The sequence below is a fragment of the Bolinopsis microptera genome, chromosome 2 (assembly GCF_026151205.1).
Source record: "Bolinopsis microptera isolate Bmic1 chromosome 2, MBARI_Bmic_1.0, whole genome shotgun sequence".
In the NCBI taxonomy this organism is placed as follows: Eukaryota; Metazoa; Ctenophora; class Tentaculata; order Lobata; family Bolinopsidae; genus Bolinopsis; species Bolinopsis microptera.
The window spans coordinates 3027543-3051867 of record NC_087073.1 but is presented as its reverse complement, the minus strand read 5'-3'; the positions used below and the strand labels follow the sequence as shown (position 1 = coordinate 3051867).

Below are 24325 nucleotides of genomic sequence, written 5' to 3'. Positions count from 1 at the left end.
TATCAAAACTTTTCTGAGTCTGTCCCGAAATTATCTCCAGGCTGAATGTTTATTCGTGAACAAGTCTACATTCAAGCTGGTTTTAATATTTTTCACTTCGGAATATTTGGTAAATTATAACATTTAGGATAGGACGGAGCAGGCCTAAAAATGTTATTCACAAAATCACAATAAAAACAACTATGTTCGATGCAATGCATAATGAGGCTAGTAATCATCAAAACTGGGTCACAATATTTATCAAATTGGGTCACAGACAAAAATACTGAACATTAGAAATATCTTCAAAGTTCAAATATACAAACATCGCGTAACTGATATGACGTGCTAATAAAAAGTATTGAAAGTTAAAATTACGTTTATCGCTTTCTTTAAAACTAAAATACATCAAAACTACAGTTCAAATGAAATACTTAAGAATTGCACACACTGGAAAGAAGAGTACAATTTAATTAAATGGCTCACGAAGCTGATAACAGTGTAATTCAATACCCCAAACTATTATTAAATAACATAAAGTGTTCTCTCCTCTCTTGAGCGATTAGCTGATCACAACTTCTCAAATGTGCGTATATTTTATTTTTGTTTTTAAAATATAGAATACTAGAAACCCGCCGCTAGTCGAAAGCTTTGTTCGAGGAAATTTTAAGCATCAGTTATGTTTTAATTTCTCTTCATCATATAGCCCCAAAACGATACTTTTTACCGCATCAAAAAATTTCAATCACAACCAAAGTTATAAATATATATAGGTATATAGCGTCATGAGGGTAAATGTGAGCTAGTTGTGAAATTCTGACGTAGCATACAGCATAACACCGCGCGTTGAAATCCGCTGTAGTCGAAAATTTTATTAAAGGACACTATAAGGGAGCGAATTTATCGTTCGAATTTATCGGTCATCGCTATAAGTCAATGGTCAAACAATCCAACAAATATGCTTTAGTTCCCGAACCCTGCTTCACTGAAAATATATGAATTACACATTTGAATCATTTCGGTAAATGTCAGGTCCCTCACCGTCTCATTTGATAGATCTGTTCAAATTGAAGTTTTTACGTATGAAAGAATTGTGATAAATAAAAAAGGAAATTTGTGCTGAATGAAATTGGTAAAATGACATAATCTATCAAATGACTCAACACGTTGGGCCTGGCTGATGAACCAACAACAGTCTGAGGTAGTAAAGATCACCAATTTTTGGTGACATCGAGTAGAGTCTACCAATAGTATTTGAGTGGACTACTACAGAATCGTCGGTCTGATACATCTTCCTTCCACCAATCAATATTTTTGTTGATTGTGTGTGCGCGGCGTAATGTCAGCATTGTGTGTAGCTCTAGCGAATTTAGTATCGAAAAAAAAAGTATCGATACTTTTTACTGCATCAAAATATTGCAATCACAAACAAAGTTATAAGAAGTCATAGCGTGAGCGTAAATGTGAGCTAGTTTTGAAATTATGACGTAGCATACAGCATAACAAATGCACGTTGCTCGCGCACGTGCATTTTTATCGTTGCTACGCAACAGCGCAGTAAACCTTTGCTTAAATAACGCCATTATTCTAACGATTATTTAACCTCACTTCCGACGTTAATTATAAAAAATCTAAAGCCTAAATCAAAATTCTAAGAATGCTATAGCCTATTCCTATCCTTTTTCTACAACCCTGCTAAAAATGGCGAGGTTTCAACTCCATTTGCGAGCTGGGTTTGGCATCACCAGAGGGTCATTTTGAGGTCGATTTTCGGTGTTTTTTCTTCTATGTCCCCGTTGCCGGGGAAATTTCGTCAAGTTTAAAATATAATATAGATAGATTATATTATATAATGTAATTAATTGCGTAATAAGGTTTCATGAGCAATTTTGAGAAGATAACCCAGCTCACTAATCTGATGATTGTAATTGAGTAATTGATCTATACATGATATCGTTATAAGGTTATACAACTTATTTTGCTGGTTATTTCATATTTTATTTGAAATACTATGACAATAATTCTAACTTTTAAAAAACAATTAATACACTCTAAAGTTCGTATAAAATTTAAACAACTAAAACTGTTCTTTCTTACTTTAAAGAAGATACGAATACGGAGATAATTTAGATAAAAGTCTGAAATTTATCTGATAAACGTCAATAAAAGAATGAAACATAACTTTCTGAATAAAAATATGATAAAACTAAACGCTAAAATAGACAGATATTGTAAAAATAATCATTATATATTTTCCTATCATGTATGGTGCAATGAATGTACCTAAGTTTAAGTTTTAACTAAATACCATAAAATTAGCTTAAACTCAGTCGTAGGGGAAAAACAATGCACTCCCCATGAGATCTAGTTAGCTATCCCAACAAAAACCCCATTTCTTGGTTTAGCAGTCAAGGTAGTGATCTTCTCAAGTTTCATTTCCTCAGGATATGGATCATAAAACTGAAAAGTGTGGTACAACTTAGCCAGAACAACTTTTGCCTCCATAATGGCGAAATGTTTACCAATACATATTCGGGGTCCAGCCGTAAACGGAAAGTAAGTGAAGGGCTCTATTTTCTTGCCAGGAGCGAATCTGTCCGGATCAAACGTGTAAGGATCTGACCAGAATTCCTCTAAATGTTGAACAGCTTCTGTGGGTAACATCACTATAGCTCCTGAAAAAAAGACAAATATAAATTAATTCGTCATCTTAGCCATATTGTGGTATCTTATGTTGTTTGGAGATTAATAAAGAAAATAAAGTAGAAAGGGTGAACACCTTTTGGAATAAGGAGACCCGCCACTGTTTCATCACTTGTAGAACACACCCGGGAAGTCATCTGGGCTGGAGGGTGCATTCTCAGACACTCTTTAATACATTGTTCAAGGTACACCAACTTATTCAAGTCATCATAATCTAAAGTTTCTTTGCTTCCGTATACTTCCGTGACCTGAATAGAAAAGCCAGCAAATTATTGAATCAGCCTTGCAGATACAATCAACATTTACAACAATATGTGACGATAGTTAATCATGAATAGTTTGAAATGTTCATTACCAGGTAGGTGAAACTAATAAGTACCTCGGCAACCACTTTCTGAGATATCTCGGGGTGTTTAAGAAGCAACCAGATGAGGGTAGACATTGTTATAGCAGTAGTTTCCATACCGGCTACCATGAACACAAAGAAATCATCAATGATGTCATCCATTGAAACTTCCTCTCCAGTCATGTTCCCTGGATAAAAATCTCCTTTTAATTAAATGGAACCACTCATAGTTTTTCCATGAAAAACAAATAAAACGTGGCATGCTTTAACCTATATTATTATATTATGTTTATCATCAACTTGATATCACAAACAAGAAAAAGATACATACCAGTTTTAATGTTGATAGGTGAACATATTATATTATATCAAACCTCGGATAATATGGTCTAAGATGTCATTGGAGATGCCGTCAGGGTCTTTGGTGATCTTCTCTAATCTGACTGAAAGATGTTCCTTCATCATACCTCTTAACAAACCATTGGACTCCTTCAACCTCTTTTTCTCGGACCTAAACTTCCATGGCAACGGAAAGGTAAAGAATTCCAGAATTGAAAGTGCCAAAATATCAAACACATCAGCGACAGCTTTATTCAGTTTTGAATCTTCGGCCATAATAAAATCATCTTTCAGGTCAAATCCACAGGAACAAACAACTTCTAATGCAACTCTATTCATGAGGCTGTAAATATCTATGGTCTTCTGGTCCTTGTTATCTTCCAAATACTGACACATTTTCTCAGCACTTTTCGTTATATCACCCATCAAAATTCGGAGGAACTTCTTTTGGAATGCCGGATCCATCATTTTCCGTTTATGATACCATTTCTCGGTTCCGGGATCAGTTAGGATTCCGTTTGGACCAAAAACTCTGACGCCAGCAACATAACACAATCCCGTTTCCTCGGGCTTTCTTTTCATAAAGGTTCTATGATCACTAAGCACCTTAGCAATTACTGGAACGCGAAGTGTGTAAATTATACTTCCCCCAAAAATATACAAAACATACGTGTCAACCCCAAGTTCTTTCCGGAGAGCTTCGAACAGAACTGCGAAATCAAAACCCTTCCCTCCAAGCTCCAACCTCTTTTTTTGTATTGCAGTAGTGTGTCCGAAGTACCATTTCCAGGATATTGGGATGGGGATACTAGGAATGTGATAGAAACGTTTTCTTTCAAGGTAAGTTTTCACATGAAGATAAATCAGGAAACAAACCAACAGTGTGACTCCGATATAGATAGTGAACAGCATGTTTCATCTAGATAAAGGTGGTTAGTAACAAAATGCCTTATTACAATATTAGGAGAATCGTCAAATAAAGAAATAAGTGCTCCACTTACGTAATACGAAATGAACCTTGTTGAACCACTGTTGCATTGGACGCCAATGGCATGTTGGAGATCATAAATGATATCAACAATGCAAATGGTTACTATGGTTTGTATGAAAGTTTAAAAGTTTGCCAGTGACGTTACAGGAATGCATTCACGTGACCACAGTTTAACATCACCTACACAAGTCACATACTTAATACTTATGCTATAGGAGTCATGTGAATACTTAAGTCTTTAAGTGAACAGCTTTCTCAGAAAATGAAATCTAATTCAAATTAGTATCAATAGACACGGATTCCCAACATTATCTATAAAATTCCGGGTAACATAAAGATGCTCTCACTCTGAGTCGTGGAATTCGAAAAACCTATTTTCAGAGGAAGTTTAACATCTCACCTTCTGACGATGGGTGCAGAGTTTTCTAATATAAAGATAATTCTAAAGTAATGAAGTTCTGAGAGACTTTGTAAATTCTACTGGATCACAAAATAACTACAGTTAGTGGAAATGTTGGCAGTTATGAGTTAGGGCATAACAAAATCTTTAAGTTGGAAACCTGATGATCAATCATCAGGTTCTTTGCAGTCTATGATACCCGAATTGTACGGCACCATCTATAGTCTAACAGATGCTCAGATATTACAGCATGATCTCAACTGTGTCGATAAGTGGGCAAAATGCAACAACATGGCACTTCACGATGATAAATTTGAGCTGCTTGTCCTCAAACATTGTCCTCAAAACATCTTGCTAGACCACCCATTTGCCATCCTAACCCAAGTATACCAAGTCTCGGACGGCAACATGTTATACCCTCCTAAAGTGGTTAAAGATTTAGGGGTGATGGTTTCAGCTGACTTACAGTATCCTGGAGTCCCCACGTTACCCTTATAGCCGAACGTGCTCGTAAAGTTGCTGCTTGGGTTCTGAGTGCGTTTAAAACGAGGAACAAAGTCACCATGCTGACCCTTTACAAATCTCTCATCAGAAGCCACCTCGAGTACTGTTGCCCCTTATGAAATATTTCCAAGAATACGGACGTCCAACAACTGGAAGGGGTTCAGCGCACGTTCACGACGAGAATAGATGGCCTACAGCATCTAAACTACTGGCAGAGACTCAAGGCCTTAAATTTGATGTCGTTGCAACGGAGGAGAGAACGATATACCATCATCCACATATGGAAAGTGCTGCACGGCAAGTGCTCAAATGATGTCAACATCCAGTTCTCTGCAACACTCCGACATGGCCAAAAGGCAGTTATTCCCACTGAATAAATCTAGCAGTCAGCGCAACCAAACGCTCTATGACAATTCATTTGCAGTAATTGGACCTCGATTGTGGAACTTAATCCCACCAAACATGCATACTATCGAAAATCCCCTGCACTTTAAAGAAATACTTACAACGTTTGTGAAATCATTCCCGGATGAGCCTCTAGTGGCAGGATACAGCTGTCGGAATGGAAATTCGTTACTGGACTGGAGTAGAATAAAGGCAGCGATCTCGCTGTCCGGGTGGTCAACAACTCTGATGACCCGATAGAGGATTCTATGAAGCACACCAAAGTAACCAAAGTATGTAACTGCACAAGGAAATTTGAAACTTTCTGGATGTGGGACCTTAATCAAAGATCATACATAGTACCTTTAACCCGTGAAAATGGCTAAGTATAATTTGATATCAAATTATATCTCTATAATATGATCGACCCATTTAAAAAAGCGAAAAAAGATTGCGAAAATGGCTCAGGCTGTAATTATTTCGAGTGAAAGTAAACATTGAATCGGTCAAACAAACAAATAATACGACATCATTAATAAATCTATTGTATCTACTAAAGATAGTAATACATTTCACACTATTTCAGAATTAACAAATTCGTTCAGATGATAAAAAATACAATACTTATTCATTACATAAGCACCCCCCGCGCGTGAGGGCACGTTTTTGCTAGTAATTTGCGACATTACTTTATGGATATCGAATCTCGCGACTTCAACGAAGTGCTGGGGACAAGTTTTCAATAATTCATAAACTTTTCAGTTCCTATCGTTTTAAGCATCGTTAGGGCTTTCCCAGAAACTAACTCTCATCATCCTAGGATAATCATGTGTCGCACAGCACTTGTTTCAGTAGAGAGTGTACTCGCCTTTACGAGAGAATGACGTGTACGTTTCGGTCACCTGCGGAAAAAGGAAGTGAGATATCGAAAATCTGAGATAAACCCGATCGATAAAATCCTTTCAGGTAGGTGCTAGTCAAGATTTCATCTCTTTAGACATTAAGATGGCTTCAAACACCTCACAAAAAGTTTTCAAAAGTAAATTTGACTCGCGACCTACAAATACCACCATAAAACTTGCCCTCATATATTTTTGAGGGCAAGTTTTTGAGCGCGCCGCGTGACTTTGTCTCAGCAACAGCAAGACATAGTTACAATCTCGCAACTATGAACAGACAAGGAAAATATTGTATTAATATCTGTCAAAGGAATTTAATGTATTTTAACAACTTGTTCTAATAATGCTAATAACTAATCGATGAACCTCATAAATGGTCGGCCCGGTGTGAGTGTATAGTATGGATTGTGCTCTGAAATGGGGCGCTGTTATCGGTTAATACAGCGGCCAATCAGGATCGAGCTGGTTTGTGGCTGCAGTCCAAATTTAGGATCATATCTGATTAGGTACCTAATTAGTGATTATGCACTTAAAAGTAAGATTAACTCGGTATTCACAATCCACATTAACAATTGTCTGCAACCAATCAAGGTCAAGCTGACTACTTAACGTGAAAATCATATTATTATATAGTGTTTGTATCATTATAAGACGACTCATGTTTCTGACATGTCACTTGTCAGTTAAGAGGTGAAATGAGAAGACAGTTAGACTCTCATATGATGTACACATTTTTCTGAATTGTACATGTAACAATCTTTATCGGTAATCTGTAATCAGCATATAAATCACATACCAATGTATCAAAGTGAAAACTGAAATCTTACCTGACAACACAAATTATAATAGTACCATTTTAACTCTCATGCAAGTTTACTCTTCTACTGCACTGGTTTTAATTGAACTTCCAAGAACTGTCCGGAAAATAAATCAGTCAAAAGCAAAGCCCCCGAATGCACTGTACACAATCTTTGTAATTACCCAATGTATTTTATCGTGTACACTGTACAGACAGTTCCAATTAAATGCAGAAGAGTTGTTTAATGTTCCCACTTCCCAATTACAATCATAACAAACTCAAAATTGAGGATTGTATGCGGTACTAATTTCTGCCAAATAAGCACTATATAGACATCACAATTTTAATGAGCGTATATCCCGTGTGGCGTGACCGCTAGAGCGTCGAGTGCCTCGCAGGGGCAGGGCGGTCGCACGTTCGATTCCCCGTGGAGTTCAAATTAATTTTTTGCCCAGATCACTCCGAGCACAATCATTTTTCATGATAAATAGAACATAAACAAAACTGACATGGGCCTGGCTATATCTAATTTTAAAACATAACCCAGGCCAGAATTTTCTTGAATAACTGTTGAGCATCAGTAACCAGTGCAGAAAAAGAGAAGATATTTATCTCACTCCACTCTTTCTGCTGTTCTTACTGTTCTCCACCTCTGTTTTAGTGTCATTAACCGCTGCTGGTTCTTCTATCCTGAATGCTTGTTAAACCGGGGACCTGTATAAATATATAAGTTACAACTATTTTTTAAAGTTACAAATATCAGCTGATTTGCAAAATGTAGCGATTTAATGTGGATTGTGAATACCGAGTTAATCTTACTTTAAAGTGCATAATCACTAATTAGGTACCTAATCAGATATGATCCTAAATTTGGACTGCAGCCACAAACCAGCTCGATCCTGATTGGCCGCTGTATTAACCAATAACAGCGCCCCATTTCAGAGCACAATCCATACTATACACTCACACCGGGCCGACCATTTATGAGGTTCATCGATTAGTTATTAGCATTATTAGAACAAGTTGTTAAAATACATTAAATTCCTTTGACAGATATTAATACAATATTTTCCTTGTCTGTTCATAGTTGCGAGATTGTAACTATGTCTTGCTGTTGCTGAGACAAAGTCACGCGGCGGGCTCAAAAACTTGCCCTCAAAAATATATGAGGGCAAGTTTTATGGTGGTATTTGTAGGTCGCGAGTCAAATTTACTTTTGAAAACTTTTTGTGAGGTGTTTGAAGCCATCTTAATGTCTAAAGAGATGAAATCTTGACTAGCACCTACCTGAAAGGATTTTATCGATCGGGTTTATCTCAGATTTTCGATATCTCACTTCCTTTTTCCGCAGGTGACCGAAACGTACACGTCATTCTCTCGTAAAGGTGAGTACACTCTCTACTGAAACAAGTGCTGTGCGACACATGATTATCCTAGGATGATGAGAGTTAGTTTCTGGGAAAGCCCTAACGATGCTTAAAACGATAGGAACTGAAAAGTTTATGAATTATTGAAAACTTGTCCCCAGCACTTCGTTGAAGTCGCGAGATTCGATATCCATAAAGTAATGTCGCAAATTACTAGCAAAAACGTGCCCTCACGCGCGGGGGGTGATAAGGTTTTATCTCATAAACACATAAACAGAGATATTCTAGAAACGATTTTATAAAATGCAATCATTGTCTGAAAAAAATAATCGCACTACCTAATCAAAAGCAATACCTAATCATTAGGGGGGGTCTTTATCAAAATTATCTCGAAATCGACTTTATAGTTATTTCTGATAGAGGGGAGTAATATCTATCAGCTGCTTTTGGTCCCATGGAAAAATATTGTTCCTAGCCGAAATTATCGCCGGTCAAAGGTCAGCGCTTTTGTGTAATTTTATTGCCCGAATTTTCAATCGCACGTTCTGAAAATCGAGTCTAAAAATCTATCGATCTTTGTCGATTTTTAGAGGTCCAACATTTTCAAATTTAAAATCTTTAAAAGCCTCTCTTAAAATTCTAGCTCTAGAGTTCTCTTTTAACTGATCTTAAGAACATATCCTGAAGGTTTGAGGGTGATTGCTCAAAAAATGTAGGAGAAGATAGATCTTCAGAACGTGCAATTGAAAATCGCTCGCGCAATACAATTACACACAAGCGCTGACCTTTGACCAAGGATAATTTCTGCTAGGAACAATGTTTTTCCATGGGAAGAAAAGCAGCTGATAGATATCACTCCCCTCTATCAGAAACAACTATAAAGTTGATCTCGAGATAATTTTGATGAAGACCCCTTAAGATAAATTCAAAATAAAAATAACTTTGCAAAAGTCACGTTTGATTTAAATGGAGTGATTTAAATATTCGAAATAAAAACAAACAGTTTTTAATATTAGTTATTAAGTGTTAGTATAACATAACTTGTTATAAATTGTATAAAACGAATGAGAATGAATAAAGTTTAAAAATTACATACTTATAACCCATTAATACAGCATTTCTGAGATATTGTTACTAAAAATAAAAATCTAACTTGATTTTACACGGTTTAACCAGGCACGGTAAAAACATTTAGTGTTCGATTCCAATGAAAACCCCGTTCTTTGGTTTAGCGGTAAGTGTACTCTTCTTTTCTAGTATCTTTTCCTCCGGGTAAGGGTCATAGTAGTTGAAAGTGCGGTAAAACTTGGCTAACACAACCTTCGCTTCCATGATAGCAAAATGTTTCCCTATACACTGTCTTGGACCGGCAGTGAATGGAAAGTAAGTGAAGGGCTCAATTTTCTTGCCAGGTGCAAATCTGTCTGGATCGAATATGTGTGGGTCCGGCCAATGTGCTTCAAGACTCTGTATTGCTTCTGTTGGTAGCATTATAATACTCTCTGAAATGATTTAATGATAAACAAATAACAGACATAATACGACCACACGATCTATAGATATAATACGTGCACTAAGTAGATAATAAGTTACATATTTTGATGATTTGAAAGTCCTGATTCATCTCAACTTCTCCTGGGTACACAGTATCTTTGTAAAACAACTTAAATACTTATAAGATGCTGTTAGTTGTGATTTAAAGAAAACTTACTCCCAGGGATGAGAAGACCATTAATTGTAACATCGTGTTTGGGGCTGACTCTGCTAGATAGTTGAGCAGGAGGGTGCATTCTGAGGCACTCCTTAATGCACTGTTCTAGGAAAACAAGTCTATTCAAGTCTTCGTAATCCAACTCGTCTTTTTCTCCATATACTTCGTTAACCTGGAAGTTGTACAGGAATTATTATTTGATGATATAAAAGATCTCTGAATGGGTCCATATTAGTACAGAAGCCAGAAACCCTGGATCGGAAATAGGTTCAATATAAAATTAGAGTTCCGTACCGCTCCCTCCACTCCTTGTAGAGTGTACCTTGGACACAATGATCATTATTAATCGTACGGTATAAAATCTATATTGTTGGTTTGATCATCCAATAAAACAGAGGACACAAATTTCAGTAGCCGACTAGTAGGCATTGATGACTTTTGTTGTGTATATAAATTTCTTTCAAAGTTAATTCTAAACTGACGAAGCAATATTTTAAAAAGCTATTTATTTTGTACTGGTCACCAGTATTCAAATCTTTTGGACATGCTATCGAATCTTTCACCTCTTCAACAACTTTCTGGGAAATTTCAGGATGTTTTAGGAGAAGCCAAATCGTGATCGACATAGTTATAGCAGTAGTCTCCATTCCAGCCACCAAAAAGGCAAAGAAGTCGTCGCAAATGTCCTCGATTGATATTTTGTCGGAAAACTTGTTACCTGAAGAAGACAGGAATGTGAAATGTAGCTAAAGTAATGTGACCAGGTAGCTGAATAAAAAATATATTTTTTTGCTGTATAATAATTTAATCTTATCCTACACAACTTGAATGGTGTGGTCGTAATATATAGTATTAACAATTAATTATTATATTATACTAAATTTAAAACTAATCCTATGCTGAATTCATCTGATTCAATGCACAGCATGGATCTCATCCATCCCTCGCTACCAAAAGTACTAACAATTTATGCTACATTGATGATAAAAGCAGATGAAAGGATTCGTTTTTATCAAGATTCTCAAACACAAGATCCTACCTTTGATGATGTGATCTAAAACATCGTTGGAAATGCTTTCTGGGTCTTCTGAGTTTTTCTTAATCCGTTCAGCTAATAAAGCTCGCATTGTCCCCCTAATCAAGGCACAAGCATCTTTTAACCGTCTTTTTTCTTCTCGGAATGTCCAAGGAAGCCTAAACGAAAAGCCTCTTGTACGGAAATTCAATGTCAAGGCTTCAAAAATAGTTTCCGTAGCTTTGTTAAGATCGGATGTTTCACGCATGATGAAATCGTCCTTCAAGCTAAACCCACAAGTACAAACTACTTCTAGTGCAACCCTGTTCATGATACCAAAAATGTCAATGGCATTTTGGCTTTTCTTTCCCTCCAAATATTGGCACAATTTATTCGCACTATTCGTCATATCCCCCATTAGGCATTTCAAGAACTTTTTCTGAAAAGCTGGATCCATCATTTTACGCTTATAGTACCATACATCAGTTCCAGCTTCTGTGAGGATTCCATTATGTCCAAAGACCCTTTCTCCATTCACATAGGCCAAATTTCCAGCACGAGGATCCTCCTTCAAAAAGGTTTTGTGGTCACTGAACACTTTGGAGACGACAGGAATTGAAACTGTGTATACCAAGGCAATACCAGGAAAGAAGATAACATAACTTTCAGTTTCAAGTTCCTTTCTAAGAGCTTCTGCTACCTTGGACATGCTAAAAGAAGAGCCTTCCAAGCCCATTTCTGAACCCTTTTTCCGTATCAAATACAAATTGCCCAGGTACCACCTCCAAGTTAAAGGAATGGGAAATGACGGGATATGAGAGTATGATCTTCGCTTTAGATAAGTAGAAATGTGTACGTAGACGACATAGATGAACGAAGCTGCGATTAAGGCATAAACAGTCAATACCATGCCTAGATAAAACCTAGTCAGTTAAAAATTAATATTCAATATTAATAACTGTTCATACATACATGATAAGGGAAGAGTTCTAATATAAGATAATATCTTTAGAGCTAACAGGCAACAAATCAATTCACCACCAATAAGTTCACCATTACTTATTCGCACTTTCGAAAAAATCGCTTTTTCTTTTTGAAGCTTATTTTTTCATAAGGACAAGGTGATGTCTGAAGTTCGTGACGATGTCAGCAAGAAGTCAAGAAGCAGCTCCTGAAATTTCGAACAGAACTGTGTAGAAATACAAAAATTAGTTTATATAAGGCAATTTTTCATAGAAAGCAATAATCGTTAAAATAAATTCAAAATAAAAATAAATTATCTGAAAACAAATGAGAATGAATAAAGTTTACTGTAAAACATTACATGCTCATATTTAATTAATACAGCATTCGAAAAAATTCTGAGATACTGGCCAAATTGTTTCCTAATGAAAACTTTAAGAACATCAAAAATCAATTAATAGTGGAGAATAGAGCTTGTTCATAAAAATCTAACTTGATTTAACATGGTTTAATCAGGGCCAGGGTACGGTAAAAACATTTAGTGTTCGATTCCAATGAAGACTCCGTTCTTCGGTTTAGCGGTTAGAGCAGTCTTTTTTTCCAGTGTCGTTTTCTCCGGGTAAGGGTCATAGTAGTTGAAAGTGCGGTAAAACTTGGCTAACACAACCTTCGCTTCCATGATAGCAAAATGCTTCCCTATACACTGTCTTGGACCGGCAGTGAATGGAAAGTAAGTGAAGGGCTCAATTTTCTTGCCAGGTGCAAATCTGTCTGGATCGAATATGTGTGGGTCCGGCCAATGTGCTTCAAGACTCTGTATTGCTTCTGTTGGTAGCATTATAATACTCTCTGAAATGATTTAATGATCTAAAAAAATAACAGACATAATACGACCACAAGATCTATACTCTATTATAGATATAATACGTGCACTAAGTAGGTAATAAGTTACATATTTTGATGATTTGAAAGTCCTGATTCATCTCAACTTCTCCTGGGTACACAGTATCTTAGTAAAACAACTTAAATACTTATAAGATGCTGTTAGTTGTGATTTAAAGAAAACTTACTCCCAGGGATGAGAAGACCATTAATTGTAACGTCGTGTTTGGGGCTGACTCTGCTAGATAGTTCAGCAGGAGGGTGCATTCTGAGGCACTCCTTAATACACTGTTCTAGGAAAACAAGTCTATTCAAGTCTTCGTAATCCAACTCGTCTTTTTCTCCATATACTTCGTTAACCTGGAAGTTGTACTAGAATTTAAACACATGTTCGTGATAGCAATTGTAACCTAACTTCGCCACATCATGATAATCATAAAAATCATAACCACTTTACAGGTTAAAGCAATCGAGGGCAGATTGATTATGGCACAAAACATTGACACATGTAGCATTTTATTTTTCAATTTTTTAAACACCACCTTGGAAATTTGAAAAAATAATAACTATCAGACACTGTCGTCTATCACGACCCGGTATTTTTCTAGTAATTACAATATCTTTAAAGAGCTATTTAGTTTGTAATGGTCACCAGTATTCGAATCTTTTGAACATGCTATCGAATCTTTCACCTCTTTAACGACTTTTTCTGATATTTCAGGATGTTTTAGGAGAAGCCAAATCGTGATCGACATAGTTATAGCAGTAGTCTCCATTCCAGCCACCAAAAAGACAAAGAAGTCGTCGCAAATGTCCTCGATTGATATTTTGTCGGAAAAATTGTTCCCTGAAGAGAGACAGGAATGTGACAAGGTAGCTGTATACAAAATAAAAATATTTTTCGTAATACAGGGTTGGCCTTTTGTACTGACTTTTGGCCCACCCTGTATTTATATACAATATTTAATATCTATGTATTATACATTACAATTCAAAACTAATCCTACGCTGAATACCTGATTCAATGCACAGAATAAAATTATATCTCATTCCTCGCTACACAATTTATGTGACATCGATGATAAAAGCAGATCAAAGAATTCGCTATAATCAAGATTATCACACACAAGATCCTACCTTTGATGATGTGATCTAAAACATCGTTGGAAATGCTTTCTGGGTCTTCTGAGTTTTTCTTCATCCGTTTAGTTAATAAAGCTCGCATTGTCCCCCTCATCAAGGCACAAGCATCTTTCAGTCGTCTTTTTTCTTCTCGGAATTTCCAAGGAAGCCTAAATGAAAAGCCACCTCTTGAACGAAAACTCAATGTCAAGACTTCAAAAATACTTTCCGTAGCTTTGTTAAGATCGGATGTTTCACGCATGATGAAATCGTCCTTCAGGCTAAACCCACAAGTACATACTATTTCTAGTGCAACCCTGTTCATGATACCATAAATGTCGATGGCATTTTGGCTTTTCTTTCCCTCCAAATATTGGCACAATTTATTTGCACTATTCGTCATGTCCCCCATTAGGCATTTCAAGAACTTTTTTTGAAAAGCTGGATCCATCATTTTACGCTTATAGTACCATACATCAGTTCCGGCTTCTGTAAGGAGTCCATTATGCCCAAAGACCCTTTCTCCATTCACATAGGCCAACCTCCCAGCACGAGGATCTTGTTTCAAAAAGGTTTTGTGGTCACTGAACACTTTGGAAACGACAGGAATTGAAACTGTGTATACCAAGGCAACACCAGGAAAGAAGATAACATAACTTTCAGTTTCAAGTTCCTTTCTAAGAGCTTCTGTTACCTTGGAGAAGCTAAAAGAAGGGCCTTCCAAGCCCATTTCTGAACCCTTCTTCCGCATCAAATACAAATTGCCCAGATACCACTTCCAAGTTAAAGGAATGGGAAATGACGCGATATGAGAGTATGATCTTCGCTTTAGATAAGTAGAAATGTGTACGTAGACGACATAGATGAACGAAGCTGCGATCACTGCATAAACAGTCAATACCATGCCTAGATAAAACCTAGTCAGTTAAAAATGAATGTTCAATATTCAACTGTTCATACATACATGATAAGGGAAGAGTTCTCATATAAGATAACATATTTAGAGCAGGCTACAAATCAATTCACCACCAATAAGTTCACCATTACTTAAGAGGACATACACCAAAACAATAAGTTTAGCCACAATGTCATAAAATTATTCGCACTTTCGAAAAATCGCTTTTTCTATTCGAAACTTTCTTCATAAGTTGATGTCTACATTACAGTTCGTGGAGCTGTTAGCAGGGAGCCAAGAAGCAGGAAACTTATTGTTTTTGTCCACATTCCCCCATATTCTCCTAATATGAAGTCATCTGGTGGGTCTAACCATTTAAAACGGTTTTGGTGTATGTCCCCTTAATGCTGTAACCCCATTAGATTCAAGCTTTTTGTCTCAAATTTGGTCGTTTACAATATCTTTTTCTGTACAATTTCCAGTTATATTTTATCTACATTTCAATGATATAAACCTAATTTACTGCAAAAAAACCTGATTGACTGCGGTTATTTTCTTTCCCTCACATTTTTTGATCCATTCTCCTCGCAGTCAACTCTTTAACCAATGGGTCAACACGGTTATATTCAATGTAAACAAAGTAAGTACACGAAAATTAAGGTCAACGTTTTCAAATTTATTTACAATAAGAAGATATAATAAATATTTCATTTAATAAAGAGATATCAATTCATGCAGTTCTGTGGACCTTGTGTCTTTCTTAGCAATCTTATTAAATCAATACTTATTATAAATTAAAACTTATGAAATCAAACTTATTAAAAATCAAAAAGGATCAAGTTAGTATTACTTGCTTTTGTGCCAAATTACAAATCTGGCCAAGCAAAAATGGCCAAACAAAAATGGCCAAACAATAATTTCTGTGGACCTTTCCTCTTTCAGAGATCACAAGCAATTAATTCGAAACTTATTAATTCAAATCTTGTTAAATCAAATCTTATAAAATCAAAACTTATTAATTCAAAAAGGATCACGTTAGCATCACTTGCTTTTGTGCCAAACATGGCCAACCAAAAGAGGGTCGATCAAAAATAAACATTACATCACTGTTGAATTCCGATGAAAACTCCGTCTTTAGGTTTACAGGTCATATTAGTAACCTTCTCTAGCTTAGTCTCCTCCGGGTACGGATCGTAAAGCTGGAACTTTTGAAACAAGGCAGCCAACACAACCTTTGCTTCCATAATGGCGAAATGTTTGCCGATACACTGTCTAGGGCCGGCACTAAAAGGAGAGTATGTGAATGGTTGTATCTTCTTACCAGGCGCGAACCTCTCTGGATCGAACTTGTCCGGATTCGACCAGTGAGTCTCAAGCTGCTGAATAGCCTCCGTCGACATCACAATTGTTGTTTCTGAGGGAAAAAAAGTTAAATAATTTCTAGATAACTTAGTAATAATGAACGATTCTTGTTCATAACATTATAATATGATACATTTGTTTTGGATGATAACACAATTCAATTAATGATTGATTTGACTCTAAATAATTACGTAACCACTAACCTCTTGGTATAAGAAGATGGTCAACAATAACATCGCGATTAGGACTTCTCCGGAACGATAGTTGAATAGGTGGGTGAAGTCTCAAACACTCCTTAAGGCACTGTTCCAAGTAGATTAGCTTATTTAAGTCCTCGAATTCAAGCTCTTCCTTTCCTCCATAGACTTCGTTAATCTGCAACATTGTTTGTAAAATTGACGGAGCTAATTACCATAAAAGCATAAATCTACTTCATGTCAAAAGTTAAAAGACTTCCAACTTTCTGTAGATACTAGATATTTATGTCCCTTCTAGGCACAGAACAGCCTCCGCCGGACCTCACCCTCCCCTTCTTCAACCAGCGAGTCTCTGACACCCTGCCCATCAGCTGCTCATCCTTCAGCATGTCAGAACTCGACACGGTTCTGAAGTCCGCCAAGTCCTCCAAGTCACCCGGTCTAGATAGCATCCCTCCCTCAGTCTGGAAGCTTCCCCAGCTACGTGAAAACCTCCTCGGATTCTGTAATAAAGCACTCATGGATGGTGTGATCCCCCAAGCCTGGAAAACGGCCTCTATCATTCCTATCCCCAAAAAGGGTGATCTTACTAATCCAGGAAACTACCGTGGCATTTCACTGGCACCGGTTGCAGCGAAAGTTTTTAACAAGCTCATCCTCAACCGGATCTACCCATTCATTGATCCCCTCTTGCGGCCAAACCAAAATGGTTTCCGTAGAGGAAGATCCACACTCCCACAGGTCCTTGCCCTACGTCGTATACTCGAGGAATGCAAGATCGGAAATCGTTCAGCCGCAATTGTGTTTGTCGATTTTTCGAAAGCGTTCGACAGCATTAACCGGGATGCCCTTTTCCACATCCTCTCCCTCTACGGTATCCCTACTCCACTTGTAGATGCTATCAGGCTTCTTTATGACTCATCGTTCTCTCGTGTCCAGACCATCGACGGCCTTACTGACTTTTTTAGGACACTTATTGGAGTTCTTCAAGGAGACACTCTAGCACCCTTTCTCTTCATCATCGTCCTTGACTATGTCCTCAGAAGCTGCATGGGTGACGAATTCGGTCTTACCATCGTGCCTAGGAAAAGCCGAAGAGTGCCTGCGGTCAAAATCACAGACCTTGACTTTGCTGATGATTTGGCCTTAATTTCAGACACCATAGAGCAAGTCCAACTTCTGCTGACAGACCTTGAAAATGCAGCCGCACAAGTTGGTCTTGCTATGAATGCTTCTAAGACCGAGTTCATGACCATCAATATCCCTGACACTGTCGACTTACATTCTATCTCAGGCCGCCAGATTAAACAGGTTGATGACTTTAAATACCTCGGCTCTTTCATTGCGGACAGTAGAAAGGATTTCAACACAAGGAAAGGAATGGCCTGGTCAGCCTGTATTAAACTGCAAAAAGTCTGGTCCTCTGGCATTTCCGAACAACTGAAAGTCAAGTTCTTTAGAGCCTGTGTCGAACCAGTATTGCTCTATGGATCAGAGACATGGACCATAAACAAGCAGCTTGAGAAACGCCTCAACGGATGCTACACCCGTCTTTTAATGAAGGCCAAGAACATCTCGTGGAAGAAGCATCCAACCCTCAAGCAGATCTATGGCAACCTTCCATCTATTGCCTCAGTGGTTGCGTCGAGGCGTTCCAGATTTGCTGGGCATTGCATGAGAGCTTCTGACCAAGTTATCTCCACTATCCTCCCCTGGCGACTTGCCCAATCGGGCCGTGGAAGGAGACCACTCACCTTCCTGGATGTAGTAGCTCGTGACACTGGGCTCCAGTTAGACGACCTTCGAACTGTTATGTGCGATCGAGACGTGTGGAGGCAGACAGTGAATGGGATTTCGATTGAGGATCGCCCAAAGTAAAAGTAAGTAGATATTTATATTTTGTTAATATTCATTTTCTTTCTCGAACCAACCTCCGCAACGATCTTCTGGGATATCTCAGGTTGTTTAAGTATGTGCCAAATTAAGCATGACATGGTGATAGCAGTCGTCTCCATTCCAGCCGCTAAGAACACTACGAAGTCATCCAGTAGATCCTCTATCGATATGTTGCCCGAAAACATGTTTGCTGAAATTTAAAGGATCAAGAAGAGTAAGGTTAATGATAAATGATAATGAAACCAATCGACAAGGAAGTTGAATTGCGGTTATTTTACCACTGTTTATAATATTGTCACAATTCAACGTATGTTTAAAAATCTACACAGAAGTTTACCGACCTCTGATGATATGACCCAGAATATCATTTGGGCTAGCGTCTGGATTTTCTGAGTGCGTCTCAATGCGTGCTTCCAAGATCTTTCTTACTGTTCCTCTCAGCAAACTGTTAGCCTCCTTTAGTCTCTTCTTTTCCTGGTTGAATTTCCATGGCATCCAAAATGTAAGCGATTCCCTCAACGAAAGTGGGATTATTTCCAACATATCGGTCACGGCTTTGTTCAGTTCAGATTCTTCAAGCATGACAAAGTCGTCTCTGAGACTGAACCCACAGGTACAAATAATTTCTAAGGCAACTTTGTTCAGCAAGCTATAAATATCGATAATTTTCTGGTCGGTTTTCTGTTCCAAAACATGACACATTTTATTTGTAATCGTTTTCATGTCTTCCATAAGGCATTTCAGATATTTTTTCTGAAAAGCAGGGTCCATCATTTTCCGTTTGTGATACCAAACCTCAGTTCCCGGTTCCATTATTATCCCATGGTCTCCAAAGACCCTCTCCCCATTCACATAAGCTATCTTAGATTCTCTCGCCCCAGGTTTCATAAACGTTCTGTGGTCGCTCAGCACTTTAGCAGATATAGGAACGTGAATAGTGTACATCATCTGTCTGTTTGCTACGAAGAGGACCATAGTGTTCACATCTAAATCTTTTCTAATCCAATCCAGTATCATAGCAAAATTCTTTATCCGATGACCTCCTAACTGTCTCCGTCTTTTAGCGATCAGGGGTAGATGTCCACCAATCCATTTCCAAGAGATTGGAATGGGGAAAGAAGGAATGTGGGTGTACCGGTTTCTGGTGTTGTAAGCTGAGATGTGCCAGTACACAAGAGCGACCAGCAGAGCGGAGACTGCAACGTGCAAGGCAATAAACATGACTTTATGAACCCTGGGATATGTATGCTCAGTGATTAGCGATGTATTTTAAAACAAGATTAAATCTTATCATATTAGACGAGTGGTATATTGCTCCTCAACATTAAACTTATATTATCACAGCACCGGCGTTTTATAAAGAGGGCTTACCTTTCTGACATCGCATTTTTTGGCCCTTCGGCGATCAAAATATAAAAAACATTCGGATATTCCAGTGCATCGTCTAATCAAAGTTCAAATAATGTCTAATCAATAATATCAATACCCCTGCTCGCATGCCTGTCAGAACATGCTTTAATAACATACCTTTCATTACCCTGCGAGCGCTGCTTCTTACTCAAGCTCTATCACACACTTGAAATACTCACGGAGGACTGTATTTTACATTCAATTATAAAAACGGCATTTATTTTCAATAAAGATAAAGCTTGTAGGACTGTAGGTACTTGTTAAAATGTGGATAAAAATATTAAAACATATTTTTTATAACAAAAATATTAAAACAATCTAAAAATCAATATTAAGCAATTGCAATGTTCGATGTGTAAAAAAGGTCATCAAAACTTTTTAACAGAATATGCTGCCTAACTTAGGCAAGTTTAAACTTCCAAAACATCGAACACAAACCCAAATGTCAAATAAATAAATAAGCATTACATTAAAATATCTGAAATATCAAATCGTTTAAAATTCACCAGACGATTAGTCACTAATTGGCTAATTACTAATTAGTCAATAATTGTAGTAAAATCTTTCAAAGTCTATCCCAGACTCCTTAGCAAGAATACTGATAGTAGACAAGGGTGCAACACATTTGTACTTGGGTTGTTCCAGAAGGTCCACACTAGCACGGACCACCAGGTTCAGGGCCACAAGAGAAGAGACAGACATGAGAATATCTGAGCAGGGAATTGTACCATCCTGAAAATATAAAAGCGTGAAAAATAACGTCATCAGATGATTAGATAATAAATATGATTAAATTACGTTTGACGTAGTGTAAGCACTGATAAGAAGAAAGATAACGCTGCTGTGACCACGTACACCACGTGCAAAATCTCCGCACATCACGCACAGTTAAATAGAGCAAACCTGCGTGATCGAGGAGTGGATTGCGAGTAGTCTGTCCAGAGGGAACGTCTTGGGGCCCTTAAGAGCATCACTGAGCTTGCTTCCCTTCCTGGACTTTACCTTGCGTCGTGAGGACTTGCCCTTACAGAAGAACCTCTTGTCCAGCCTAGCTGGGTTATGAGAAGCCAGGAAGGAGCAGATTAGGAGGATCCTCAGGTTGTAGGGTAGTTCTAGAGAGGTTTTAAAGGAAGGGACACAGCTTAGTTGTGTCATTGTGGTCACTAGTTCTGGCTGGATTCTGTGGAATAGCTTGATCTTGTCACTTTTCTTCAGTTCTTGGAGTTGGATTGGAGCTACATACTTTAGTAAAAGTGCACTTGCTGCGGTCATCATTTCCTGAGGGGATTATTTCTATTCAGCAGGGTATTATCATGCAAGAAACAGAAAATAAATTATACAATTTACGAAAGACAACATATACATATTATATGAATCCAAGTTTAAAGATTTAAAGTTCTCACCCTCAGAGAGCTTGTGTAGACAGAAAGAGAATCGTACACACAAGATCGCACATAATTTTCTAACTCCGCCAGCCCGAAATCAATTTCAGAGCAAAGAACAGAGTACTCTTCTAGCAGGTGCATTGCGATGATATCTACCGTCTGAAATAAAGAGGTCACATTTAAAAAGGTACTTAGTATCGAGGTATCAACACTGACTCGCTTTGTTTCCACTACTTAGTGGAAACAAAGCGAGTTTGGTACCTTTAAATTAGGTTTAATATTATGTGCTCAAGTCTGGAGCGGGAAGGCTATGTCTGTTGACCGGTTTAGTTACGCATGTTGTTTTGTATGGAAGTTACCATGGAAGTTCAAATAGCCAATTTCTCGTCTAGTCCGCGGTCGCTGTATGCAACAATCACCATTCAAAGAAATAATCAGTGGTTATCTAATTGCATGGTGCATACTGTGGAACTGGGACTGGAGAAGCACAGTGCAAACTGTTTCGCCAGTTGCAGTTCCACTGTCCATTTAGAAGCGGAACTGGAACTACCAATATGGCAATACAACATGAGCTAGCTACATATCAGTAACAGTACGAGATGCAGTATAAGTGTATCTAACCTGCAGTCTGGAATAGGGTGGAATGTTAAGAATGACGGGAGGGGAGAGAGTAGATCCAGTACTGAGGTGGATCAGCTCCCAGGGAGTGTCAGATACCATCACTACGCTCACCTGTAGAGTGGAGATTAGTTTCACCTGTAAAAGTGCGCAGGACCGTGTTAGTTTCAGTACGTATTGTGTGGTGTGGCATCTACACGTGTTGTGATGCGCGGCGTGGCATGTACACGTGTTGTGATGCAGCAAATTTACAAAACAGTAGGAGTTTTCATTACGTAATATTTGCTGCAATGTGTGGTGAGTGGTTGAGATAAGAGGGATATTCTTACACCTTAACAGAGGAGTTAAATTATGTGGCGCATAATATTATGAAACATATTATTATGTATAATACCTACATATTATGTATAATACCTACAGATTGTAATACATGTTTATTGTTTATTGTGTATTTTAAAAGTCAACTATTTAAACTGAGCCGGAAGGATACATGCTACTTAATCATAATTTAGTGACACACGAAATACGAATATAAACAGCTGTGAAGCTAAAATTTTATAAAATTACAGAATAAACAAAAAGTCTATTACGCTGAATCCCAAACTGAATTACAAGCAATACTGGTTACGTTGTTTGGGAGTGTCTCACCTTGCCCTGAGAAAGCTGGTGAAGTACAGTGACGGTTGCGAACAGCAGTGAGTTCAGCTCGTTAAGCAATTGAGCATGCTTCACTATAATAACACAGGGTTCTGACACTCTCGAGCAGAGCAGTCGGACAAAGTCGGAAGTGTGGTCTGGAATAGGGGTGTCACGTGGTGTTGTCGTGTCACGTGACGTTGTCGTGTCACGTGGTGTTGTCGTGTCACGTGGTGTTGTCGTGTCACGTGGCAGGTTAGACAGGACTGAGTAGAAGAAACCCTGAACTTTCAGTACGTCTCTCATGTCAACTAACACTGAAAGATGGATGAATTTAGTTTTAGGTATCGGTGATTTTCAATCTTAGCGACAAATTATTATCTTCTGCTTTCGGGACATATTTAGCATATATTAAGGATATTTCGCTCATCACAACAGCAATAAATTTCACGCTGTTTTCCAGCTGCTGCATTCTCTTTAACATTCCTTCTGATGATCTCATTCAGGTTAATGCTACTGCCAGGATAAAAAAGGGGGAATACGGCTGGTTTTGAGGTTTAGGGATGACTTAATAGCGATTAGCGGGCTAAATGTGGTATTTCATATTATCATTTAGTGGAATGTTAACACATACTTCAACCTGGGTCAAGTCGCACCACAAGTGACATGATCAGTTTGTTCTGGTGCGTGGTGAGGTGGTCTACACGTGACAGATTATTAGTAGTAGTAGTAACAGATTAACCAATAAACTTACAGCAGCGACCAATCAAATTCCTGTTTCGCTATCATGTGTCAAAACAAATCTGAAAAACGTCCCACCAGTTTGTATAAGTCAATAAAAACCTAACCAAGATGTTGTACAGTTTCACGTACCTATATTCAGATTATGCTGCTCTGATTTGACGATATGGTCCAGACAATAAGACTTGCCGCTGTTAGCTGGTCCCGTAATGAAGATAAAGGGAACATGACACATCAGTAGTGTGGTGATATCCTCAACAGCCCGGTCTCTGTGTCGTATAACTGGGGTCGAGGCTGGGACTGTCTCTGTTCTCTTTCCTGAAATTGTAACGTTGAGTACATCAAGTGAATGGTTCACTAACGTTCAGTATAAACAACACTTGTATAATGTATTATATTGTATATTGTATAGTGTATATTGAATATTGAATAATGTATAATGTGTAATGTGTAATGTATAATGCAAATGTATAATGTATAATGTATAATGTATAATGTATATAATGTATAATGTATAATGTATAATGTATAATGTATATAATTGTATAAGTGTATAGTATTAGTACGAACGAAAGCTATAATTCATCAAGTGTTGGAATGTTGGACTATAAATAAGTAAAAAGCACGTACGTTTAGAGTCCATAACTTGACCAGGACTATCACAGTTTTTGTCGGAGTCGTTGTCAGACGCAGAGCAGTAATTACTGGATGCTGTACTCAGTCTGGCTCTTGTAACTCTCATCTTGTAAATAACCAGGTGCTTGAATGAAATGCTAGGAGT

The 24325-nt window shown here is 37.8% G+C and overlaps 6 protein-coding genes across 6 annotated transcripts in view; all 6 read right to left on the bottom strand.

Annotated features, from left to right (window-relative positions):
- The window catches only part of LOC134811614 (diphthine methyl ester synthase-like), a 56770-nt gene that overhangs the window by 6803 nt on the left and 25642 nt on the right, over positions 1 to 24325 (bottom strand). The window lies entirely within an intron of this gene.
- On the bottom strand, positions 1815 to 4291 carry LOC134826457 (cholesterol 24-hydroxylase-like). Its single transcript, XM_063838839.1, has 4 exons — positions 3403 to 4291; positions 3062 to 3216; positions 2759 to 2930; positions 1815 to 2654 (listed from the first exon to the last, which is right to left on the bottom strand). The coding sequence occupies exons 1-4, from the start codon at positions 4277 to 4279 to the stop codon at positions 2344 to 2346; spliced, it is 1515 nt and encodes a 504-aa protein (XP_063694909.1). The 5' UTR covers positions 4280 to 4291; the 3' UTR covers positions 1815 to 2343.
- LOC134811352 (cholesterol 24-hydroxylase-like) lies at positions 9721 to 12352 on the bottom strand. Its single transcript, XM_063818143.1, has 4 exons — positions 11462 to 12352; positions 10986 to 11140; positions 10423 to 10594; positions 9721 to 10213 (listed from the first exon to the last, which is right to left on the bottom strand). The coding sequence occupies exons 1-4, from the start codon at positions 12345 to 12347 to the stop codon at positions 9903 to 9905; spliced, it is 1524 nt and encodes a 507-aa protein (XP_063674213.1). The 5' UTR covers positions 12348 to 12352; the 3' UTR covers positions 9721 to 9902.
- On the bottom strand, positions 12568 to 15317 carry LOC134826577 (cholesterol 24-hydroxylase-like). The gene is made up of 4 exons (XM_063839001.1): positions 14420 to 15317; positions 13975 to 14129; positions 13471 to 13642; positions 12568 to 13249 (listed from the first exon to the last, which is right to left on the bottom strand). The coding sequence occupies exons 1-4, from the start codon at positions 15306 to 15308 to the stop codon at positions 12939 to 12941; spliced, it is 1527 nt and encodes a 508-aa protein (XP_063695071.1). The 5' UTR covers positions 15309 to 15317; the 3' UTR covers positions 12568 to 12938.
- LOC134811608 (cholesterol 24-hydroxylase-like) lies at positions 15955 to 19999 on the bottom strand. Its single transcript, XM_063818582.1, has 4 exons — positions 19096 to 19999; positions 18790 to 18944; positions 16865 to 17036; positions 15955 to 16713 (listed from the first exon to the last, which is right to left on the bottom strand). Exons 1-4 carry the CDS (start codon positions 19973 to 19975, stop codon positions 16403 to 16405), a joined length of 1518 nt encoding a protein of 505 aa, XP_063674652.1. The 5' UTR covers positions 19976 to 19999; the 3' UTR covers positions 15955 to 16402.
- On the bottom strand, positions 20556 to 24286 carry LOC134826353 (origin recognition complex subunit 5-like). The gene is made up of 7 exons (XM_063838691.1): positions 24175 to 24286; positions 23677 to 23901; positions 22816 to 23120; positions 22171 to 22281; positions 21568 to 21708; positions 21068 to 21442; positions 20556 to 20896 (listed from the first exon to the last, which is right to left on the bottom strand). Exons 1-7 carry the CDS (start codon positions 24284 to 24286, stop codon positions 20708 to 20710), a joined length of 1458 nt encoding a protein of 485 aa, XP_063694761.1. The 3' UTR covers positions 20556 to 20707.